This window comes from Neomonachus schauinslandi, chromosome 10 (assembly GCF_002201575.2).
Source record: "Neomonachus schauinslandi chromosome 10, ASM220157v2, whole genome shotgun sequence".
Lineage (NCBI taxonomy): Eukaryota > Metazoa > Chordata > Mammalia > Carnivora > Phocidae > Neomonachus > Neomonachus schauinslandi.
This window is the reverse complement of record NC_058412.1, coordinates 18,564,632-18,589,307: the sequence shown is the minus strand read 5'-3', so window position 1 is coordinate 18,589,307 and position 24,676 is coordinate 18,564,632. Positions and strand designations below refer to the sequence as shown.

The window sequence follows — 24,676 nt, the reverse complement described above, 5'->3', positions numbered from 1 at the left end:
TACAAAGGCTGTCCCCATCCTGAGAGCTCTTGTAGCAGGTGCCTTAATATATAGCTATAAATATCAAAAATAGTCTCCTGTGCTTTGTAGACATTTATTCTCCCTCCCTCCCTCCTTCCCTTCCCACCCGGCCTGGGTCCTCAGCTTTACCTCATGGAGGGAGCCGGACTGGTGTCATGAGCCGGGACTGGTTTCCTTCTAGAACAGAATCTTCTTTGACAACGCCTCCAGGAGGCACAGCTCTTGATGCGGCTGTCTGGGAGTTACATTTTTTAAAAAATAAAACGGGGGCCCTCACCCCCACCCAGGAGAGATCCTCTATTCTGCACATAGAAAAAATTAGAGCGAATGCCCCACTCCGGCACAACCTACAAAGAGCTTTGGGAATTCCCGCATGGTCCTCTCATGGCCTCCTTCTCTCAGTACTTAAAAATAGCCTTTTTGTTTATCAAGAAAATGCCTTGGAAATCTAAATAATTCATATCGGACAAGAGAAAGCTAGCACAGTCACCTGTCCTTCTCCAGCAAAAACACGGTAGAAAAACCTGTGAGGGACAAAGGTTCTCCCAGCCATGCCCGGGCTGCCCCTGCACGGCCGCTCCAGCCACATTGGGCTCGGCACCAGTGGCCGGACCTCCCTTCTGCCCGGCGGGGACCAGGAGCCTCCTAGGCCTTGTGCCACACACAGTATTGTCCCTTCTCTTCTCTCGGCCACGGACAAGTGTAGATCGGTTAAAAACAAAAGTAGGAATCAAAGTGATAAGGACACTTTGATCTTATTCCAAAGAGAGCCTGACACCTAATATTGTCATAGGATAACTGATCTATGGTTGTTTAGGGATCAAGCTTGCTCTGCAGGAAGGAAAAATCAGCTTCTCTCTCCCAGTTGAAAAATATGTGAAACTCTATTGCACCGGGCAGAGCGAGCGCCTCCATTCAGAGCAAGTGCCTTTGAAGGAGCCCCCAGGCCCAGCTGCTTGCATGGTTGTGGTTCCTGCTGCGTGGAGCACTATGCCCCCGTTTCCCCCAAAGGCGAGGATGATTTTCTACATTCAATGTAGAGAGTATTCAAAATGTTTAGCGCAGTGATTCCCTTGATTGTGTCTATCAACCTCTTGCGGGTGTTGCTGAACATTGATCACTGTGAGTAGCATACATGCCTCACCAGACTTGTCCAGTCTCGTCGTGGGCTTTCTGCAGACGTCAGCCGCTTTGAATATATTTCTTTATCACAACGCAGCCGTGTCTGAACACGGGGCAGGGCATGTGGGGTAGTAGGGTCCACGTGTTGGTCGCGGGCTCGTAGGCTTCCATGTTGCCCAGGGCAGGCCCCTCACTGCTGACAATGCCCCCAGTGGCATAAATCTTGCCGTCAAGCACCACGGCGCTGTCAGGGAGAGCGGGGAGAGAGTTAGCCATTTCACTTCCACCTCTGACCTGGAGGTGGACTCAGTACCCCGGCCCCGGGGCAGGCTGCCTCTCCCCCTTTGCCAAAGGTCTGAGGGATCTCACTGCTTGCCTCTGTCCTGTGACCCGAGCCGTGTGTGTGTCCACCCCGTCAGCTTTGAGACTCCAAGGCACAGGAAAGGAAAACCTTTCCTCTAGGGTTGGTCGGGGTGCCCTGCGTCTACCACCCTCCGAGCCGTGGGGGACATCCCGGGACCTGCCGGACCACCAAAAGGTGGCGGGGAGAACAGCCTTGTGTACGGGACCCTCGAATCTGTTCACTGAGCATTGTTTTGTGTTGCCCAGAGGCTTCGTACGGCTCCAATCGAGTAGAGAGCACGACTCACAGGGCTGATGGCAGACGGGATAATAAGGAGCCAAGTCATAACCCAACACTGACTACCTGACCGTGAAATTCACCCTGGCCCAGGTGCTCAGACTCCCGGCTCCCTGCCCTGATTGCCGAGCACCAGGGGCCTGCTTCTGCCCACCGGTGACGGCCCGGCGTCCCCACCCGCGGCAGCCCGGGACGCCTTCCTGTTGCCTGCCACCCTGTCGTCTCAGCGAGCTGTTCCCATGGCCAGAGCACCACCGCCTGCCCCTGTCTGCACGTCCCGTCTTCCCGCGGCTCAGCTCCCCCTCCCCACGCGCACCTACATCCACGCATCCGGACCCCGTTTCTGCAACATGTCAGCTAACGGCGCCGTCTTCTTGACTGTCCCCTGACGCTGAACAGGTGCCCTTGCAAAGTCACCTCTTTCTGAAATTCTGAGCCTGGAATGGAACGTGCCGGTCCAGACATCTTACCTGAGGTTTCCAGCCTTAGCCCCTGTAGTTGCCTGCCCCCTAGGGCCCTCCAATTTCTCCCTTGGTGGCACATCTTTCCCCTGCTTCTCTTGCAAGGCCCAGCTTACATCTCCGCACGGGCACGAAGTCTTTCTGGGCCCACTCTGAGTCTCCGATGAGGCGCGCAAGTCCTCCCCACAAGTGGTGCTCAACCTCCAGGTGTGCTTATTGTGGACAGTGTAGTCAGAACGGCTTGCACACCGCCACCATTGGAGTATGTGACGGGAAGGTAAGGCCCAGGAACCGCAGGCTCTTCGCGTTAATAGGATTTAGCGGTTATCTAGTCCAACTGCCTGCTTCATCAATAGGACAACTGCCCCGGAGAGCGCAAGTTGCTCGTCCAAGGTCCTAAGATAGGTTAGTAGTAGGTTACAGCTTTTCTAGCTCTGCTACACCAACTGCGGGTGCTGGGACTGGGGATCCCGTGATTACCTCCGCATGGGTGCAAGGTGTCTTCAAGAAAGATCTGCTATGTGAATGTTGAAAATGGGGTTTCTGGGACCCCTTTTTATATTTCCTTGTTCCTCTTGGTCTGGGAGGGGATGGGGCTAGAAGAGCAGGGTCTGCTGTCTCACTGCCCAAGGTGGTTAACTTTTCTGGGCCATGGGGCCGGGCAGACTGGGAACCAAGCCACACCCTGACCTTTACCTCTCTCTTCCTGTGGGGGCTGGTCCGTGTGCATGTCCGCCCCGTCAGCTTTGAGACTCCAAGGCAGCCGTGCCTCGCACCGCTCCCCGGATCCCGTGGTCAGAGCATCCCTTGGAAAGCCACCTGTCCCGTGTAGGGCAGCTGTCCTCACAGCAGCACCTTCACCTATCCCCGGACGTGTGGCCTCGAACGACCTGGGGCGGGTGCCTGTACGAAGCCCTCCATTTCTGGCTTGGAGATGGGTCAGCTGGAGCCCCCCGGGGGGGCTTGCGGGCCTCGGGCTGCCCCCGGGCTCTTCCCATTCTGCCCTGGCCCTCATAGCCACACCTGCGGCCGGAGGGCGCTGCGCCTGGGAATTGCTCTGGTCATCCAATGGCGGGCGGTCATTGTCGTGCTCACACCTGTCCTCCCGCCTTTCCCTCCCTGCCCGCCTCCCTCCCACCCCCAGCCGAGTTCCTGCGGCCCTCACCTGCAGAACTGGCGAGAGTGATTCATGTTTGGGCCCGCCTTAATGTTCCCTTTCTCGGGGTCGTAGATGGTGGTGGCTCTGGCATACGCCCCGCCCAGGATGAAAACGAAGCCATTGAGGGTGACGGCGGGAGCGTACTTGTTGTCTGTGAGGAGAGCAGGGCAGGCAGGTCAGGGCATCTCTTCCTGGCCTCCCCTCTCCCCACCCTTGGCTTTGCCGGGAGGCGCTCCAGAGGACGGGCTCCGGCAGGACCGCCAATGTCGGTGGCTAACCCGAGGACGAGGCCCGGGGCCAGGAGGCACCTGGCGTGCCGTCCAGCTTGCCCTTTGTCCCGGTAGTGGGGTGTGCAGCTCTGCCCGGCCTGGGGCTTGCCTCCCCCTCCCAGCCCCGGACGCTGGCCTGCAGAACTACTGGGCTTAGCCGGCCCTCTGGGCTTGGGCTGTTGAGACAAAGCTAACACTGAGGAGGGGATGCTGCATGGGCCCCAGGCTGAGCAGAGAGCTGGCTCTCACCAATCATGGGCGACTCGATAAAGCTCCACGTGTTGGTCTGTGGAACGTAAGACTGTAGGACCCCTGCAGCCCTGCCGGCCTCGTTCACGCCGCCAAACACGTAGATCTTGCCGCCGCACACCGTAGCTGCCGCAGAGTGCACGGCCTTCGGCAGAGGGGCCACGGCCTCCCACTGGTTGGTAATGGTGTCGTACCTGTCGAGGAGGAGAGAAAGAGCCCAGCATCAGTGGTGGGCTGTGTGCGGGGCAGGGCTGACAACCAAGGCGGCGGACACTGGGGGGCACCGGCATCTGCTTCCTGCCCTTGGAATCACTGGCATAGCCCAAGATCACACACAGCTGGGGGCACTCGGGTTGAGTCACTCAAGGCCCCCTAGATCTGGCCCAACCTGGCCCTCTCAGCCTTCCTCCTGAGGCTCCGTGGGCTCTTTTTTTGCCGGTCGCAACCCCTATGCAGATTCTCGTCTCCATTCCTTTGCTCACATAGGGCTCCCCAGCTTCTAGGCCCCTTCATCCCTCTCTATCCAGCTCATTCCTACCCCTTTGCCCAACAGTGCTGCACTGAGCATCTCCTGTACACCCAGGCTCTGGGCTGGAAACTGGGGAAACAGCAGGCTGGACCAGGGAAGGACAAGAGGGAGTGGGACCAGAAGGAGAGGGGAACTGATGGGGGTTCAATCGTTAATTGATGTTGCCATTCAGGAAGGCAGAGTTACCTAGGATGACTCAGGGTCTCGGGCGTGGGGCATTGGAAGGAGGGGGCACTTCTCAGGGGACAGGAATTGAGGTTGGGGAGTTTGGAGGAGAGAGATGATTTCAGTTTTATTCATGGGGAGTTCAAAGGACCTGTGGGCAACCAACTGGGGATGTGCGGGGTGCAGCTGACGTGCAGCCTATACGTTCAGCTTTGGGATCACTGGTCCAGCGACGGAAACCAAAGGTAAGGGAGTTCACAGGCAGTGGGGGGGTGAGAATAAGGCTGAGGACGCTCTGGGGAAACGCTGCCTTTAAGAGGGAGCTGAGGGGGTCCTTGGAGGAGTGGCGGCACTACAGAGGGCACAGCTCCATGGGTGGGAGATGCGGTGAGAAGTCAAGAAGTCCCAAACAGGTTCCCGGCGGTCTTGTCAAGGGCACTTTAAGTGCAATGGAAGGTGCAGAGCTATTTGCGTATCAAGGAGTGAATGGGAAGGAAGGCGGTGGGCATGACAGGTAGAGACTTGACTTGGACAAAACTCAGCTGGGAAAAGGGGCAGAGAAGGTAGAACCTAGAAAGGCATTTGGAGCTCAGAGATGGCATGCTGATAAATGTTTACAAACAAGCTCTCCAGGGAAAAAGCCCTGCTCTGTAGCACTTGCTGATTTCTGTGATGTGAATCCTCTCGGCCGATTTCAAGCTACCAATGGCACATGGCGGAACATGGCACTAGGAAGAGATGCGCGGCGGCATACCGCCAGACAGAATCCCCGCCACATACAGACACAGCAGACACATCGAACCTCCAGAGCACAGACGGTACAGAATATAGTAAAAAAAAAAAAAAAAAAAAAAAAAGTAGTGGTGAGTTTTGAGTATGGATTACCTTTGTTTTTAATACAATTTATTTAGTTCTAAGTTTATACGGTTTAATTTTTAATAATACCTGTAACTGACAACTGGCTTGCAGAGTTCCTAAAAAAGGTAATAGTCAGCTCTCAGGAGCCAGTATGAATGAGCTCCAGCACACCGTGGGTTTTGTTTTAATTTTAGGGGGAAAGGTTTACTTGTGTTTACAGGCTGATAGGAAGGAGCCCAAATGGGTAAGGAAAGGTTAAATAAACATGAAAGAGAGGGGAGAGCTGATAAAGGGAGGCTCCTGGTGGGGGGATGCAGGTTGGATCCAGAGTGGAGAGGGAAGTGGTGTCCATGCGGGCATGAGAGAGGGAGGCAAGGATGGCCTGAGAGTCAGTCCATACCCAGCGGCGATGGCAGGGAGAGGAGAGAGTCCTTGACTGATGGCGCCACCTGCTCTGTGAAGCAGGAGCCCACGCTGGCGGGATACGGGCATCCGTGGGCTAAGAGCCTTGATGGGGGAGGAGATGAGAAACACATGCTCTTGAGAGCGGGCGTAACTGCGGACAAGGGCCCTGCAGCATGAAGGACACAGTACACGTCGGAGGACTTCAGTCTGTAGTGGGGCCAATCTACGAGGTCCTGGGATCTTCTCCACCAGCGTTCAGCCCCCAGGGGAGGCACGGAGAAGGCGCAGAGTTACAGGATTGAAGAGATCTGTGGCGTACGTATGGCAGGACAAAGTAAGAGCATGGAGAAATGATGGAATGTGAATACCAGACAAAGCGGGGAAAAAAGTGACAACAGAAAGCAGCTGAGAGGGATAGACGGGATCTAGCAGACTGGCCAAGGAACTGGGAGATCTGATGTCTTTCTGGGCAGCTTCTGGGTCTCCGTTCTCAGTGTCTCTGTCAGTTGCTCCCGGGGGCTGCTCTTATAAGCACTCACTCTGGACCTCTTACTTGGTGGCCCATCTCCTGCTCGGCGCATGGCTCTGTCGCCTGTTCTGGACCCAAGGCGGGGCCTCCACTGTGGGCTGGGTTTTCGCCAGCACACCTTTCCTGGGAAGCACGCAGGGCCCACTCTTCCCCATGAGGCTCCTTGGGGCTCGAGCCATAACAAGGTCACGGGTTAGTGATCCAGAAGATGGCCTCTCTTAGCCGGTGCCCCTGGCTCTGAGACAGGGATGAGGGGGCAGCGGCGAGATGTCCAGCTCTGTGCTTACGAAGACTCAGGATTTGAGAAGAGGCTGACGGACCTTAGAGGGCAGCAGGGGCTGATTCAATTAAGCCCCGGACGAAGGCTATGTGGCTAACAGGCAATGGAGTAAGTGTCTTTTTGGACAGTGTCAGAAGTTCAGATGGCTGTTTTTTAAGCCAGTATGGCAGAGATCCAAAGAGCTCCTGTAGAAGGAGCTGGGTGACAGCGGAAGATTATGTGGCTGTTAGTCTTCAGACTTTCGGTATAATGGCACATTCCGCCAAATGCGAATTTCCCAAGAGCTTGTTATTCCAGGTGGCTGATTGCCAAGCCACAAGCCCTCGTCAGCTCAATCTGTCAGCTTCCTGCTTGAGAAGGATATGCTAATGACATGCAAATGACCCTGTGGAGTGAGGCACTCTGCTATCATTTATCCGGTAACCACAGCTAGTGCAATATATTGCTATGGAGTATTAGACCCAGTTATTTATATAATGATATAATACAGGTTTGTCTACTGCACTGTTGTTTTAATCTATAATTATATAATCTTGTTCTATTCCTGTAATACAGTAATGTAATATAATTATAATGTACCATATATCTCATTCATTATCAATATAAGAGCAATTTGTACCATTAGTGCTTCCTGGGGAACAAAGCACCCTCGCGTCTGTCCCCATTACCCTGACCTCCTTGTCACCCTGAATTCTCATCATTGCCACCATGCGGTGCAGAAATTACTTGTGCAAAGGGGCTGCAGTTATGTTCCTCGGGAAGCGGTGGGCGTCCCCTCTGCCTGCATCCTCCACCCCACCTGTGTGCACGCCACCCGGAGATCTTCAGGTCTGCGTCCTGTCCCTGCAAGGACAGCCGCCAGATACCAGAGGGCTGAGGAGGGGCTCAGGGCACCTTGTTGTCCTGGATGGCTCCCCCATCTACTGAGGTTCCCAGGCTGGTCTTGCTCACATGGTGCCCTAGCTGATATTTCTTAGTGGAATAAAGGCCCAGCCCCCGGGGGAGGCCAGTAGAGGCTGCTACCAGGCCTTGGAGGAGTGCTCCCGAGCCCAAGGGGAGCGGAGCTTCTCCCCCTGCTTGGTGCATTTGATCCTCGAACAAATTCCTGTATTTATCAACAAGTATAAGTTTGCAAAATGAGTAATCAGCATCTTAGGAGATTAAAAATAGCTGACAAAAGCAAGACAGGATGACAGATCTAGCTCAGTTTACTCCTACATAGAAAACCTCTCCTTTTTCATGTGTTTATTATTGGATGACAAACGGCTGGAAGCTGGTGCTTCTGGAAGCCCTGGGACGTGAGGGCCATGCAGCGGGCCCCACTGAAGGCTGTCAGCATCAGGGCTGACCCAGGTTCAGCTGCAGTGTTAATATCCTCATAATCACCCAGGGATTCCCCATTAACTCCAAATCAATATGACAATTAAATGTCGTTACTGAGCCATCTCTGGGCTCCACTTGGGGGAGTTAAAAGCCCACAGTGAACATCCAGAGCTTGTCTCACTCTGAAACTATCTTTGCCGTAACATTTGTCAAGTGTCCAATTAGCCACTGAGGGAAAAATACAAATTGAGGGGTACATGTGGGTCCACAGGCAAAATGCTGTCGCATGGGAAGATGTGATTTCCGTGACAGCTGATGACGTGGGCCAAGGGTGGTGGGCAAGCAGGAGGTGAGGCCGTGGAGAAAGGGCTCTGGTGATCTTGGCTGCGCCCTCCTGGGTTGGGACTTGGGGCCAGCTCAGCCTAACTTGCCCTCCCTCGGGGGAACTAGTTTCTCCAAAAGCGGGACTGCTCTGAGGCCTCCCCTGCTTGCTGCTGACTCATGAGCCTTCCTGAGTTCTTCCCGTGGCTTCTCCCCCAGGTGTCTGTTCTCGGCAAGAATGGTCTCCAGCTCAAAGGAAAGATGGAGCATTTGCACCCCATGAAGTGCCCACCTCAGCCTGTGCTCCCCCTGCCTACACCCGATCCCTACACTCTGTGTGGCCAGTTGTCAGTGGGCCTCAGCGAGGAAGCCAGCCTGGGACTTCCAGCAGAGGGCAGGCTCACACGTGCCGTTCTCCGGCCCATTGCTTTGTATCGGCTTCTGGAGAATTCCAGATGATTGGCCAGACCTGCTTGCCGTGACCGTTCCCCGTGTTGCAAGCAGCTTTCCTGGGATGGGTGGGAAAGAGGGAGCAAGGGGCTCCCCGGTGTGGGACCTCCAAGCTCGGCAGGGACACAGAGGCACGGTGACGGACGAGGCACCCATGTGGGCCATCGGTTGCAGCCTTGCCCTACACCCGCCGCGAGTCTCTGGGCTGGTACTTCCAGTCCCGGAGTGCCTCTAGGTGCCTGGGCAGGCCGGCCAAGCCCACAGTGCGTCTCTTGCCTTCAGCTTGTCTGACCCCTGCAAGGGACAAGAGTGCCCCATCTCAGGGGTGGGGCGGCTCTCGTCCTTCCTGTTGGCCTCCCCCCACCCTCAGTCCTCCCTCTTTGCTGCGTTTGAAGAGCCTGCGACTATCGCCTTATAAATGTCCCGTCTCCGCTTGGCCTCAGCTGGCTCGGTGCTGGGTGGGAGGAGCAACATGATTTTAGCTTTCTTGACCGTGGCTTCATTACCTCTCCACGTGGTCCACGTTGCCCGCCACGCCAAGTCCCCCGAGGGTGTAAATCTTGCCGTCATAGACGAGGCTGTTGTGCCGACAGCGGGGGACCGTCATTCTGGAGACAAGGTTCCAATTATCGAGCAGGGACATGTAGCACCAGACATCGGCCAGCGTCACCCCCGATTCCATGCCACCTGGAGGCGGTGTGGGAGGTCCAGAGAGCAGGCGGGGAGTGAGGAGGGGCCCCAGGCCGGGCCGGCCCAGCCCCGGGGGCAGAAGGAGAAGGTTTCACCCGCCAAGTGGACCCTTCTGGGCCTTGGTTTTCCTCAGCCCTGGCGTGGGGAGAGGGGCCCCCGGGAAGTCTGTGCCTGGCGCCCAGCCCAGCCCCGAGGGGCCTCACCTGAGAGGTAGATGTTGTCCCCGGCACTCACTACGCTGAAGAACTCTCGGTCGTAGAAAGGCAGCGAGGCCAGTGGGTACCACTTGTTGTTCTGCGGGTTCCAGCAGGTGACGGCCACCAGGGAGCGCTGGGTCATCCCCACCATCTGACGGCCCCCAACCAGGACGATGACCTCCGCCACACCTGCAGGGACACAGACGCCCCGCCTTCGGACACATCTCAACACTGTTGGCCTCTGCACCCGGCGCCTCCCGTGGAGGAGCGGGGTGGGGACCGCCCAGAGTCGGGCTGACCCCACGGCACCTGCATTTGGGGAGCTCGGGGCCTGTCCCTCAATACCTGCCGAGAGGCGGGGCCGGGTTCGGGGCGTCTGCATCTCCTGGCGGGCGTGTGGCAGCATGTGGTAGCGTTTGGCTTCGTTGACCAGGTCCCGACACGCTTCTGACGACTTGATCAGTTCCTCATTGTCCACCACGTTGAGCAGATAGCTGGGGTGGATGAAGGGGAGGCGGACCACGGCCAGGAGCTCCGCTGCGTACTGCGGGGTCAGGGAGACACAGGGTGGATGAGATTATGCAGATGGAGCCCCCTCTGGCGAGTCGTACTGGGCAGACAGGAAGGACCGGTGTGGTACTGCGCGACCCAGGTGACTCCAGTCCGCGTTTGGCTTGAGAGTGTAGACACTGCTTATCCCAGTCTAGACAGTGATGGGGGGGCTCCCATCAGCCAGAGGAGAGCAATGGGGGAGGTCGGGTGTGCTGCAGCTGACCCTGGGGCGAACCATCCGTCCGCTTCTTCGGCACCTCATTCCTGCCTCCTCCCAGGTCCCCGGCCTTGGCTTCACCCCAGGCTTCACCCTCACTGAAATGAGGATCCTGAGCCCTGAAGAGGTGTACATGGGGCAGGGAGTCAGGAAGAGGTGGGAGGGCCCAGGAAGGCTGAGAGTGACCATGAGGCCTGCAAGTCACACCGGTCAGAGCCTGAGTCTCTCCAATGCCTACAAACCCCTTAAGGGGCATCCCACGGCCTCAGATTGGCACCTGGACCCTCTCACCTGCACTGAAGGCTTTGCACGAACTGACTCGAATCCCCTCCTGCCTGGCAAACTCTTTGCTCACCACTTGGCTTTAGTTTCATGCAACAAACGATTGGTGACACCCCTTACTGCGAGAGTGTCAGTAAGATCAGTAAGCCCCAGTCTCTGAGCTTCGGGTGCGCGCCGTGCACTGGCAGGTTGGGGGAGGATCCATTCGTAGAGGCGCTAGTGGGGCCCCGAGGAGGAGTCTGGTTAGGAGTTGTGGGGGTGCAGGGTAGGAGGCTTCCCAGAGCGGACGCTGGCTGAGCTGGGTGAGGAAGGGCTGCAGGTTTCTCCAGGCCTCAGGTGGAGAGGAGGTAGGACGCCCGAAGCACACGCAGAGACATGGGAGCGTGAAGGAGAAAGGTGCATCTGGGGAATTCTATGGAGCTGATTCTTGTTGGCAGGGGGTGTCGGGTGGGGGGGTGGTAAGCGGACAGGGGAAGTGACACCGGAGAGATGAAGGAGACCAGAGCCTGACCGCCCCTATGCCTTGCCTGCCAGGGCTGGTGGGCTTTTTCCCACAGGGTGCGTGACGGAGCTCCCGGGGGGCTTTCGACAAAGGCATTACACCATCAAATGTGTTCTTTAGGAAGACTGCTAGCTCGGACTGCGGGGTGGGACTGAATTGGGGATGGAGAAGACAGAAGGCAGGGCAGCTGCTCGGGAGACCCCCTCAGCAATGCTGGTGCGGTAAGGGGCCTGACTGGGGAGAGGAAGTCGGCAAGTGACGGCGGCCTGTGGCCCGATGCACACGGGAGGGATGGGAGGAATCCAGGCTTCTGTTGTGCGTAGTGGGCAGAACTGAAGGAAGGAACACAAGCTGTGTCGCTTTGGGGGTGGATGAATTAGAGGGGCTGGGGGACGCTGGCCACAGGTGTGCCGCAGACAATCAAAGACAGAGGGCTGGGCCGGAGACACAGAGGTGGGGGCTGTGGGGGACGGCAGGCACCGTCACAGCTGCCCAAGCTGACTGGCTGCCTCCCTCCACAAACGAATCTTGCCTCCTCCCCACCTGATCAGAGGACCCTCTCCTCTTGGCCTCAGTGGCCCGGCCAGGGTGGACAGTCGCACGCTGCTGATCCCAGCGCCTGGCCCATCCCTCCCTCCCTTGTGCCGCTTCTTGCTCCCCACACAACGAAGTTCCCTTGCCATTTGCCACTCAACTGCCTCGGGGTGTTCTGGGCCCTGGCCTCCCCGACTCTGGCCTCCCCTTTGCGGCTCTCTAGGTGGACTCTGAGCTACCTGTGTCTGCACTAACTCCTGGGGGCCCCTCACACATTAGAATCAAGGCGGTTCCATTCTGAGCGAGGCCTTCAGCTGGGGTGTGACTGATTTCTGGTGACTCGGATGCCCCTCCTGGGGACCCTGCCCTCCTTTCCTTCTGCCCCGGGTTCTGGCTCCGATTTCCCCAGCTGTCCCCTCTGAGGGACTTGCCTTCCCTCCTGTGATGTGTGCAGTGGCTTCCCGTCTCCAGCATGGTTTCCATTCGGTCCAGGTGCTCCTGACCCTCTCAACAAGTAGAGCCTGGGTGGAGCTGCTTCTGCCGGGTCTGAGCTCACGGGAGCCCCAGGGCACCCGCTTCTCCCTGCAGGCCCTGTAGCCTCTGGCCGGCCTGAGTCTCCTTCAGGTGGAAGGCCAGCCCTGGGAACCCTCTGGTGACTGATTTCTCATCTCTCCTCCCTCCCTTCACCTGTCTGCGGCCCACAGGAGCCGTTCTGGCCTCCCTCTGCCCAGGCCTACTGGCTCCTACATGTTCCCACCGATGGTCGGAGCAGGCCGTCCTGCCACCTCCACCTCCCTTCAGCTTTGCTCCAGACGCCATCCCTGCACGGGGACCCCAGACCCAGGGGGAAGCGGCGGGCAGGGTGGGGAGCTACCTGTGCACGGGCCACGGGGTCCTTCTTGATCCACCTGATGACAGTCTCATATACGAGCTCCTCGGCCTTGGTGTTGAGGCTGTCATTGGAAATGTAGGCGATGAAGTCATCCTTGGAGATGCTGAGGATCTCCTCCTGGGCCGCCACCTCAGGGAAGATCTGCAGCGCGAAGGCCTTGGCCATGTGGTAGAGCTCGCTGCACTGCATGGCCTCGGCCATGGCCAGTACCCCCAGGCAGTTGCTGGCCGTCAGCTGCTTCTCTGGGGGCAAGAGCACAGGACCACTGACCACAGGGCCCCGGAGGGGTGGCCCTCTCATCCTATCGCCTGACATTCTGGATCCCTCTCTGAGCCCATGTCCCTGTGACCTGCCTCCAGCATCCGGGGTCCCCACAAGACCGTTTCCGGTGTCCCTGGAGCTGTGGATCTACCCTCGGGGTTCTCCTCCGCCCCGTCTCACACTGCCTCCCCTGGGGCCTCCCTCTGCTCCTGCAGGCCCCAGCAGAAAGACGGAGAGTGTGCGGTTGGAGCATCCGTGCGGGGCTTGGAGCTTCCTCGTGGCTGTGGGCCTCAGAGCGTGGGCCTGGCCTGGGGGCAGGGGTCACGCGGAGACTGACCATGTCTTCTCTGTGACAGGCTCCCACTTTAGGGTCGCACCAGCAGCAGCGCCCCTCATTTGCCCACCCGCCACCTCCCACGGGCCTCAGCCTCAGCAACCTGGCCTCGAGGCCTGACAACAGTCTTGCCGGCTCTCCTGAGGTCTGGCTAATGGTTTTTCTAGCCTGGACGTGCCCGGGTCCCTGCCGGTGCCTACAGCTTTCCGAATTTTCCTCTTCAAACTGCCTTGTGAGATCCAGCGGCACCCTGAGGCGTACACACAGCCTTTCCCCCTCTAGATCCTGGCTATTTTCAAAGTTTGGGGCCCGTCGGCGCTATTCCCTCACGTGGCGACCCACGCGCCCCCACCCCGGACTCACCGAGAAAGGACACACAGACTTTGCAGAAGGTGTGGAACTGGAACTTGCTGGCCGCCTCCAGCAGCGTCTTGGCATTGGCCGAGTCGATGACCAGGGAGCCCGTGTAGACGAACTCCAGCAGCAGCTCGAGGACGTCGGCCTGCAGGTTGGACAGGACGAGCTCCAGCTTCTCCCGGCCGCACTGGCTGCCATCTTGCACCGACCTAGGCACAGAGACCAGGGTGTCCCTTACCTGCCCCGCTGCGGCCACGGCGCCGCCTCCTCACAGGGCTAGATCTCCCTGCACGCCTCGGTCACGCCCTTCATTTTAGGACTCAAGGGACACAGCAATGACACACCTGAACCTAACGACCTGACACAGGATCTGAAAGAGAAGAGTCTGACCAGAGACGCCCAAAAGAACAGAAAACCCTGCTTATCACTACTTGGCATGTCCATGCAAAAAAAGATGCAAATCAAAAAGCATGAGCTGTGGATGGGGACGAGGACCAGGACTGGCCTCAAAGGGAAACAATACGGTTCCGCCCTGCGGTTGGCTCCCGCGTCTCGGCCACACGCGGCCAGCAGGTCCCGGCCCGGGGAGGGGGCCCCCCTGCCCCTGCTGCCTCCACAGTGGGGGGAGCCGCCCGTGTGACTGAGGCTCCCAACCGGCTGTGAACACAGCCAATCTGGAGATGCCCCTCGATCGCCCCAAGCTGTCCCAGAACCCTGAGTCCAACCCCACCTATTTCCCAAAACATATTGTTTCCTTTTAGGCATGGAAAGGAAGCCCTTCATGACATTGCTTTGAAACTGAGGACGAGACGAGATAGACGGACAGAATGGTTAGAGCTGGGGGGAGGGGAGGGGACAACCGAGGACTTCCGCCACAGATAGCCAGCAGCCATGACCTGGGACCTGGCCCGGGGTGGGGCCCTCTTGCCACATGGAGCACGGGGTCAGAGGTCAGAGTGGCCTGCATGTAGAGTGTGCATCGGGCTTGTGAACTGGGGCAGCAGGGGAGGGACACAAATATATAAATATGGTCGTATCTGGTGTCTACAGAAATACGAAACCATTGCAAAGGCTCCTAAGGCCTGGCAGCCGCGCCCTAAAGCTGGACCTGGAAGGAAACAGATAAGATGAAGCAAGAATCACACCGATACAGAAGTGACCAGGAGGAAAGACACCCAGAGCGTTAAGAGTCAGGAGGCAGGTTTTTCAGAGGTGATTGGCTTGGCACCCCATCTCCGCCACTCTGACCAGTCCTGCATGGAGCCTGCTCCTGCCCGAGCCTGGGCAATGACCTCTGCCAACTCTCCACTCCTGAGGAGGCCAGGGGGCAAGACTGGTGACTTGTGGCTGGTCTCTTGGGCGCCCCTGTGGCTGGCACTGGGGGTGTGGAGGTGCCCAGAAGCTACAGCCCCCAAGAGAGGCTGACTCCTGTGTGGGCGGGGAGCTAGAGGACCTGTGTGCCCCAGCCCTGCCACTGACAGGCAGGCCACCTTGCCTCTTGGGCCCTCAGGCTCCTCTTCTGCAAAACAAGAGGATTGAACTGCATGAAGTCTAAGGTCCCATGGAGAGTTTATGTGATAGAGGCTGGAAAACACCTTGCCCAGGAGACTCTGCTCTACCCAACAGAACCTGAAATGCTCCCACGAGAGCACGTTCTCCACAGTCTGGCCACCAAGGGCTTTTAAAGCACCAATATGACGGGGCCAGGGAACAGAGGAAGCTGTGACTTCATTCAGGGCTCCCCTCCCCACAGAATGGCTCATGTCACCAGGGCCTGCGGGGGCCCTGCCTCCAGGCTCGGAGGGAAAGCTGAGAGGGAACAGTGCTGGCTAAGCCGAGGGTCTGAGCAGAGCCCCTTCTCAAACCCATAGACATACACGGTGTGTGTGACTTTTCAAGTGACTTAACATATTGAGTCCTCTGCTGTCGGGATAGATTTTCATGCCTGGGTAACTTGGTTAAGTATAAAAATAGTTCATTATGTGATCACTTGAAAGCACAGAAATCTAACACCCCAGGCCTCAGGGGCCATCTGGTCCACCTCTTCCTCGGGCTTTGCCGTCTCTGCCTTCATTCCTACATGCTGTTGCCTGGCCTTTCCTCCTCCCGCCCTCCGTGCTCTGTGGAGGTCCCGCTAGGCCACGGCCAGGGCAGGGCCTGTGGGCCAAAGTCAGGCTGCTCACATTCTCCCAAGGCCCCCCGGCCATTGCTGCCTCCACCTCGGGCCAGCCCTCCCGTCCACCTACGTTTCTTCAGCAGAGATCATCCAACTCAGTGAAGGGCTGGGGTGGACTTCAGCTGTGTGCGCGCGCACACACACACACACACACACACACACACACTGGAGTGCACGTGACACATGACCCTGAGGACCCCCAGTATCACCCTGTGGGGAGGGGTGTCGGGCAGATGGAAGGCCAGGGGAGCCCACGGCCCTGAGTGTGGAGTCGGATGGGATGTGTGTGGCTGTCCTTGTGGGAGATGCTTGTCCTGCCTGGAGTCTGAGCCAGGGAGAGGGTCCTGGGGACAGGGTGGTGACTGCATGGCCAAGGAGGGCAGGGACAACGTGAGGAGGCACATGGGGTGTCGACCACCCCAAGTGCTATCCAGGGTTGATGAGGACCACTCCCCCTATGATGCACAGCTACAGCTGCTCCTTCAGGACCCCTGTGAGAGGCACCCAGGAAGGCTGGGGGCTGCTGGGCCAAGGACATTCAGGGAGTGGGTGGAGCCCCCTGTGGCCAGATGCCACGCCACGGGCAGAATGACCATTCCCCTTGGTTATGGAGGAATACTTGGGAACGCGATGGAGGCTTTGTTGGGTGGCTGAGTTCAAGATCTGTAGGAGGTGAGGCCCCAGGCTGTGAGGTCTTGTGCAGCTCATCTGCACATACATGTTCATTGTCCACACAGCTTTGGGGCCGAGGGAGGCCGGTGGTAACTCTCCATCACTGACCATCAGACGGTCTTGGGAATGGACCTCAGTGATCCTTAGGTCTCTTCCCTATGAGCAGGGATCCCCTGGGAGGCACTGCCCATGATGGGTGGCCCTGGTCACCGATGCGGAGCTGTGTCCTCCACAGATGACTTTTTGGTCCCTGTCCTAAGCTGGCTCTTGGGGGTCCAAGCATCCTGTTCCACTTAGCAGCATGGAGCACTGGGAGCTGCTGGGCAGTCTGGGTCCTGACATGATCTTGGAGGGAGGTGAAGCAGGGCAGGACTGCGCAGTGGTAGCCTTGTCAGGTTGGGCCATGAACCTAACACTGGGGGTGGGCGTGTGGGGCAGGCCAGTGCTGCCCAGCCCACACAGGACCCGTGGGTCTGCCCGGGCTCACCTTCTCACAGGGTATGGGACACAGCATTTGCTTGCCAGGCCTGGGTCAGTGGATGTGCCAGGAATGCCTCATCCCCAGTATTAGACCACGTGAGATCCCACCATCAGCAATTTGTTCACCTGGATCAGAGCTGCCCTCTCCAGACTTTAGTCCCTTATCTGCCCCTCACACACCTCAGTAATCAGATGCTTGCATTTTACAAGTTCGATCTGGAATAATGGGGGGGGGGAACCATGGAGCAGTAGTGGGTGGGGGGGCAGTCATGGAGTGGGTGGTGAATATGGATGGCATCCTGACCTGTTCAGGAGGATGACCCCACTCTTCCGATGTGATTCCCACCCCACTGAATGCATAGGAGCTCAGGCGTCAGGGCTCAAACACGGCAGGCATGAGCCTCACTGGGTCCCAAGGACTTGCACAGCTCGGGCAGGCCCTGGCCCAACCGTGGTGATTTGGCGATGGGTCTGACTCACATTGTTCTGCTGGCCTTCGAGATGGGTGAGTCTCTCCTTTTATTATCTGGTCTTCCAGCCACACCTGTCTCTTCTACCAGGAAAGGGGGATGGTCAGACTGCCACCCACAAACACCCAGCTTCACAGGGAGGGAGGGGAAAGGCAGCGTATGGCTTGCCTATTATCTGTTGGGCAACCCTACATCCAGGATCTGTGCCACTCAATTAGGTAGATCCCTTTGGCTTCCCCCAAAAGAATGATGGAGAAACCCAGAGCCTACACACGGGGCTTGTGAAAATCAACTTGGACAAATCAATACGTCCATCTATTTTCATTTACTATAAAAAGAGAATAGAGTTCAAATGTGTCATTGGCTCCAAAAGACTTGGTGGGATGGGGCTTTTGGCTGGAAGGTAGAATGCCGGGTCTCTGTCCCGTTTGCTGTGATGAGGGGGCAGCTCTCCTCTGGGGCGCGACATTTTCTCCCCCACCCAGGCGTGGGGGCCATGTTCAGAAGTTCGGGCAGGCAGGGCAGTAGCTCTGCTCTCTCTGAAGGACGACCCCTGTCCTCTCTGAGGGGACCTGCAGCCTGCCCGGCCACAGAGGGTAGCCAATGCCTCCCATGGCACCAACCGTCCCTGAGGGCTCCTTGGCTCCTGGGGATAAGTGAAGGAACTTCCTCATGGCCTCCCAAAAGTCCAGGGCAGACCCAGGTCCTGCTCAGCAGGGTTGAGAAGTGACTCTGGACTTGGGAGGCTATAACCCCCAAACGCCACTAGCTCTAGTCTGCTCAAAATGTCCTTCCTCCTTCCTGAAGCCCGGGGCTCAGCCCACTCAGTTGTGCTGGGGTTCCCCTCCAGCCTGGAGGCAGGCGGGGTTCAGTGAGGGTGTGGCACTGTCCCTCCCACCGTCCGAAGACAAAGCCACGGCTCGTCTCCCTGCTGCGCTTTCAGCCCTGATTGTCACAGGGGCTCAGATGGGGCGACAAAGGGGAGGTGAGGAAGCCCAGGGGTCTCAGCACGGCTCTGCCCTTCCCGATGGCCTCCCGAGCCTCCTCCGTGCTCCTCACTCCAGAGGACCATGGGTAAGGGGGCAAGTGGCCTCAGCCTAGGGACCTGTTTCAGGTGGGAATTGTGTCTCCTCTTGGGCAGATCCAGTGGCCAGTTTACGAGTGTTTCCAACAGATACACAAGGCGCACGTGCACACACACTCAAACTCTGCATCCTTTTTCTTCGCCTTTCTGTCCACACTGTCAACCCTGAGTTTCACTTTCTTTCCGTATAGACTTCATGCACAAATAAAGACTACCTTTTTGTTCTTCTCTGGGTTAGCAAATGGATGGTAAGAGCACGAGCTTAGGAGTCAGACCTCAATTCCCATCCCAGACTTACTGGTTACTTAAAACCCTCTGGGCCTCAATTTCTTCATCTGTAAAGTGGGGATACTAATGCTACCTGCTTCTCAGGGTTAGTGGGAAGATTTTCAGGATGACGTTAGACGTTTCTACAAGTCTCCTTGTGGGCTGGGTCTTGACCCCATCAGGGGAAAAAGACAAGAGTTTGAAACGAAATAAGGGAAGGCTATGGAGAGAAGCTGTTGCGGCCACACACACGTGAGGACAGAGTGTGTGGACGGAGCGGGGGTCGGCCTGGGGCCCGGTGAACAGGCGCTGCGGGCAGGACATCTGCCTGGCCCCGGGGCTCACAGGCAGCTGAGCTGGTCAGGAGAGGACACCGTGAGACTGGGCTCTCCTGCTCACGGCCTGACTGTCATCCTTATGAAACACACATCTGACCACAGCACCTCCAGGCTGAAAGCAAAGCCCCGCGGGCCGGCTCTGGCCTTCTGTGCTGGCCTCCTTCCCTGCATCGCCACCTTGTGCCTGGCCCCCCGGTGACACTGAATCACGTGCTGGGCCTTGACACCCCTGCTGTCCCTGATTGCCCCTCTTCCCACAGTCAGGCGTTCTGCCTGGGGGCCTCTAAACCCCATTTCTGTGCTCAGTCTGCTCCCCCGCTCCTACTTCTTTACTGTTCCCCCTCATCAGGGTGTGGCCTTCCTTAGGGCAGAGACCCATCTCGTTGAGGGTTTCCTGTGGGAGGGGCTCCTGTTTGTGTGCTGAGCTAAAAGGACTGAATGATTTGATTTCCCCACGTCTGTCCTGTGGGGCCAGATGAGGGCGTCCACACTGGGGGTGTGGCGGGAGGCTGGAGTGGTGACCCCGTGACCGGCCCCAGGATGCAGGTGGACAGGAGTCCCAACTGAGCCCCCAGGTCTGCGGGTCCTGGGACGGCAGTGGGTCACCTGCCCTGACAGTACTCACAGAGGCCCTCAGGAAAGGAAGGACCAGGACACAGACTGTCCCTCCTCCCTCTGGTTCTTTAGTGCAGCCACCGGAGAGGGAAGCCCCTGCTTCGGGTTCAGTTCTCCTGCCGGGCCACCCCGGCCGCTGCACACTGTCCCCAGGGTCGCAGCCCGAAACGACAGGGCAACCACATCAGCTGCTCCCTGACCACTGAGACTGTGAAATTTTCCAGGATTTTACTCGGCCCAGAAAGGAAATCACCTTTCTGCAGAGTCTGCTTTCCTCCCCACAGGAGGAATTTGTTTGCAGCTATGGGCAGAAATGGTGAGGGACGCCAAGGTTAAGATGAGGGAAGTAAAATTTAAAACGGCCGCAAATTAACATTGTGACCTTTGCCCACAGGGGCGCCTCTGGGCTCGGCTTCGGCCTTCCCTCCTCCCTGAGTGACCCTCCTGTACGCTGAAGGGGTCTCCCCAGACCTCAGACCTCTGCGTTCAGATCTTTCATCTATCTGGCTGCCTTGCAGGGATCTCCACTGCGGCATCCTTCAGCCACTAAAACCTGCCATGCCAGATGCTCGATTCACCCACCGCCCCCAGCTCTGCCCTGACACTGGTCCGCGGACCCGCCTTCCACCCCGTGACCTCACTGTCTCACATCCTGGGGCTTGCACACGGGAAGCCTCTGCAGGGCTGGCTGTGCCCATCCCCTTACCGCCACCTTGGGATGTAGGAGCTGAAGGAAATCTGGATGTCGTTTGAACCAACCTCCTGTTTTACAGATGAGAAAACTTGAGGCCTACGAGAGAGGACGTGACTTGCCTGGGGTCATAGGACAAGTGGCAGAGTCAGGTGTAGAACCCAGGTCTCTTAGCTCCCAGGGGGGTGCCCTCTCCCTTCTAGGGACCGCCTCTTAGCTCCAGTGCCCATCATTTCTGGTTAGGGCCACTGAGGCACATCTTATAGTTCTTTCACCTTCAGGTGGACATCCCTTTCCCACTGCTCCTGATGGCCCCCACATCCTCAGACCAAGCCCAGGGCCCTAGCCCAGGGGTCGGGCTTGCCCACCCATCTCACCCCAGCTCACACCCATCTCTGGGAAGGCTATCTGCTTAGGATGGCCTCTTTCCCAGCTTTTCATTCCAGGCAACCCATGCCTTGTCTGGAGAATTCTAGAACATTCCAGAACATTCCTTGTCTTCCAGAACATTCCAGGCAACCCACCCTTTGCCTGGAACGTTCTTCCTCCTTTTTGGGCCTAAGAAGCCTTCACTACTTTGGGTTCCCACCAAGTGGTGTCCTCTGTTGTGTATGAGAGTTTGGCTTTATGTGTAAGGTCTCTAAAGACAGTCAAATGGCTCCTGTGCTCCTCTTGCCCACATCTCTCTAGCTGAGGGCTGGGCCATCACTTAGTACCAACCTGCCCCTGCATCCTGCCCGCTCTGTGCTCTCCAGCTGGTCTGTAGCAGGGACCAAGGCCCTAAGATGCCGGTCACTGCCAGTACCAGAATTTGCCAAGAGTGGCAGCACAAAGACCTCCCTTGGCCTGAAGAAGCCACTGGACGTGCCCCTTTACCCCAGAGCTCATGCCCCTGACCCCTGTGCTCGGACAGAGAGAACCCAAGCACTGGGGGTGGGAGACCCAAGCTGTCCATGAGACTGGAAGTCACAAAGAGCCTGCCCCTTCCTGCATGGCTGGGGCCAGCGCGGCTGGGTGGGGCTTGCACGCCGGGCAGCTCAGCTCTAAGTGAAAGGACACAACAGATTGGAAAGGAGATGCCAGCCAGTGTGCCATCCTGAAACAAAACACAGTCACTCTGGGGTTAGTTGGCAAGTCCAAACACAGCATTGGGAAGCAAGCAGAGGTCCTGTCCTCCCACTCTGAGCCCAGTCCCGGCTCAGCGTCCGCCCCGGAGAGGCTGCAAGGCAAAATGAGCAGCGGCATTAATCTGCTGATGGGTGAGAGAAACAGGAGCGTTACCCTGGGCCGGCCCCCTCGGCTGCTCTCCCTCGCTAAGGAGCTAGAAGGTGGCCCCTGACTTCTTTGCGAGGGCATGAAGCAGACAAATTAAAAAAAATCAACATAATGGAAAAAAAAAAAAAGATGCTCATGCACCATTAAAACTCATTCAGGTAGAAATAGCCGGGGCGGAGGGCAGAGGGGGCGGGGAGCAAAGGCTGAGAGAGACCGTGTTTAGGACACACCTGGTCTGTGCTCAGACAACACCCATTTAGGCTCAGTGCACAAATATCAAGGCGTGCAGCGTGAATGAGGATTTGGCTACAAGTCTCTTCTCCCCGACTCCAGCTGTGGAAAAGCGGCACCGTGGGCACCTTGTGCTCCTCAGCAGGGGGACAGTCTGGTCGATGTGCTTTCCTGGCATTAAGGTCACCATCGACAGCAGTGATGGTGGTGCCTGGGACCCTGTGCTGAACCAGTGGGGACAGTGTGCGGGGGTCCCTTAAAGTGGAGTCCACAGCCCTCCTAATCTCACAGAGGGCTTGTGAGCCACTGAGAACTCGGGATCCTCGGGGCAGGGCAGGGGTGTTGTCTATGGATGGCAGAGGCCCCTGGTGACCAGCAAAGCTGCGTGGGGGCGGGCTGGGGGCCGTGGCTGCTCTGAGGCTGCGTGTGAGAGGGCACTCGGGGGCGGGGTGGGGGGGGAGGAGAGATGGCTACTGGCTCTGTGACAGGGAGTCACGCTTCAGGAACCTGCAAGAGAGGGGAGGAGAAAAGCGACACAAAAGCGTCCTACAAAGGAACAGACCCGACCACAGCTGGAAGGAAGGCAAACCTTTGAATCAGGTCCTTGAAATACAAGCTGCAGGAAGCTAGAACATTTTGGTGGACTTCAAACTCTCTGCCTTCAACAACAATTTTCAGGTCTGTAAACGCTTTCGCTCTGCGCTGCTGGTTCAATTCCTTCAACATTTCTGCAGAACAGAGAAGACAGACAGGGCCAGGTTCCCATTAAGAGTTTTTTTTTTTTAATTAAAATTTTTTCTTTTCAAGAAGTAGAGAAATAGGAAAATACTTGATACTGTTTCTTGGCAAGACTGGCTCAACACTGACAGTCAAAAGAAGTCACAAACAATGCGTAAACAAGCAGCAACTGGGAGGGGCTACAGAACCAAAGGAATAACAACTTTCAAAAGCAAAAACAAAAAAACAAAAAAAACCGACAAAAAACAAAAAACCAAAAAACCAAAGAAACAAGCAAAAAACCCCAAACCAAAACAATACAATACAAAAAATATATATATATATCTCAAACCCAGAAATTGAAAGGCTGGGGGAAAAGACTCCCACACTGACAATTGGAAACACAGAGAATACATTATCACAGACAACTAAAAACTGTCGTATAACTACAGAACGAGTTCTCCAAATGCCAATGAGGGCTGATGTATTGGATACCAAGTAAAGCATGGCATTGTGATGTACGATGGGCTGGATATGGTTCAAAGGAATAAAAACCACAAAACCTGCAAGAACAGCGTCCCTTATGTTAGACACTCAAGCCGTGGCACAGGGTGAGCTTCTTAGAGAGGGGCCCCAAGGAAGGAGGGGGTGCAACCGGGGCCTGCAGAGCACGTCCTTCCATTGCACACTTCCAGGACTGTCGGGAGGGCTGACAGGAAGCGGGGGGCGGGGTGCACCTCCTCCCGTTTCCTTGGGTCATTCTCTCCAGACTCCCGTCCGCAGCTGGGGCTTCGCCATGGGAGAGGTGCCCCCCAAGTGGTCTCTGGGGCCTTCCCACCCTGATGCACACCTACCTTTGCCTGGTGTCTTGGCCACCTGGGGCCGGCACAGAGAGTGTCCCATGCCCGTGGGCTCCAAACCTGGGATGTCTCCTAGACCCCGCTCAGGGCTCAGAACGGGGAAGGAGGAGAGCATGACAGCTACCCTGATTCGCTGATAGAAACTCTCATTTGCGAAAGTTAGGGCCTTCCGATGACCAGTGCTCCCACTAGCTTCGCCTTGTCTGCCTGCCCCCAGCGGACTCCCTACTTGCTGGTTCCTGGACATCAGAGGCCCAGATTCTTGGCCAGAATGACCTAGACTATTGTTAGGCAGGGTTATGTCCTTCAGCAGGTGAATGGGAGAGGGTGGTCAGCAGAACTGAGCCCTGCTGCCAAGCCCCCCACCGTCATCCTGAGCCCTCAGGTCTGTGCTGCACTCGGGCTGGCTGGTGTTCTGGAATCACCCTCCAGCATGCCCTGCTCCAGCCTGACCTGTCGTCTCTGTCCACATGGGCCGACACTGGCTGCCTGTCAGGACTCCCTCCTGAGCCCAGCTCCGCCTCTGACACCTGTATGTCCTCGGACAAGCCCCTGTGCTCTCTGAGCCTCTGTCTCTACAGCTGCAAAATGAAGCTGGAGGCTCCCGCTCTATTCCCAGAGCCTGGTGAAAATCCCTGATTCAGGCTCAGGGATGGGCAGGGGCTTGCAGGCTTTGAGGTCAGGCAGGTCCATCTTTGCGAGGACATACCGGGCTCTGGTTCTGCTGAAGACCAAGGCAGACAGGGAGAAAAGGGGTCTGAGTTGTGTGGGCAGAGCTGAATCATTGACCACACCACCAACCCCACATCAGGCTGAGCTGGAGTCGCGGCAGGGCACCTGCAGGGGTGTGTGGAGGGCACTGGCTGGGGCCTCCAGAAGGACGAGGGAGACCAGAGGGCCTGAAGCACTAGGTGGAGGTTGTGGGGGGCACCTGTGGGGCAGAGAGGGAACAAAACAACGAGATGGGGCAGCAGGTGAGGTCAGACCTGAAGAGCCTTGCAAGCGGGCTCCAGCTCAGTCTTCTGGGCACCAGGGAACCGTGGGATTCTGCTCAGGGGAGTGGCTGGCTTGGACCTGGTTGCCAGACAAACTGCCCTAGCAGCCCCGTTAGCGGCAGGCCGGGAGGAGCGGTGGAGGTTGGAGGCTGGAGGCCAGGAGGGAGGGGGGGGGGGGGGCACTGGGCCTCAGAGCCAGGCCTGGG

The 24,676-nt window shown here is 57.4% G+C and overlaps 1 protein-coding gene across 1 annotated transcript in view; it reads right to left on the bottom strand.

The window, feature by feature from the left end:
- Window positions 1-573: 573 nt before the first annotated feature.
- The window catches only part of KLHL29 (kelch like family member 29), a 140,225-nt gene continuing 116,122 nt past the window's right edge, over window positions 574-24,676 (bottom strand). Inside the window, exons 4-12 of the mRNA XM_044918799.1 lie at window positions 22,488-22,626; window positions 13,606-13,808; window positions 12,630-12,889; window positions 10,014-10,212; window positions 9,675-9,857; window positions 9,288-9,468; window positions 3,922-4,115; window positions 3,410-3,554; window positions 574-1,387 (exon numbers count right to left, since the gene is read on the bottom strand). Coding sequence (XP_044774734.1) covers window positions 1,204-1,387; window positions 3,410-3,554; window positions 3,922-4,115; window positions 9,288-9,468; window positions 9,675-9,857; window positions 10,014-10,212; window positions 12,630-12,889; window positions 13,606-13,808; window positions 22,488-22,626 — 1,688 coding nt within the window. The 3' untranslated portion in view covers window positions 574-1,203. The remainder of the gene's footprint in view (window positions 1,388-3,409; window positions 3,555-3,921; window positions 4,116-9,287; window positions 9,469-9,674; window positions 9,858-10,013; window positions 10,213-12,629; window positions 12,890-13,605; window positions 13,809-22,487; window positions 22,627-24,676) is intronic.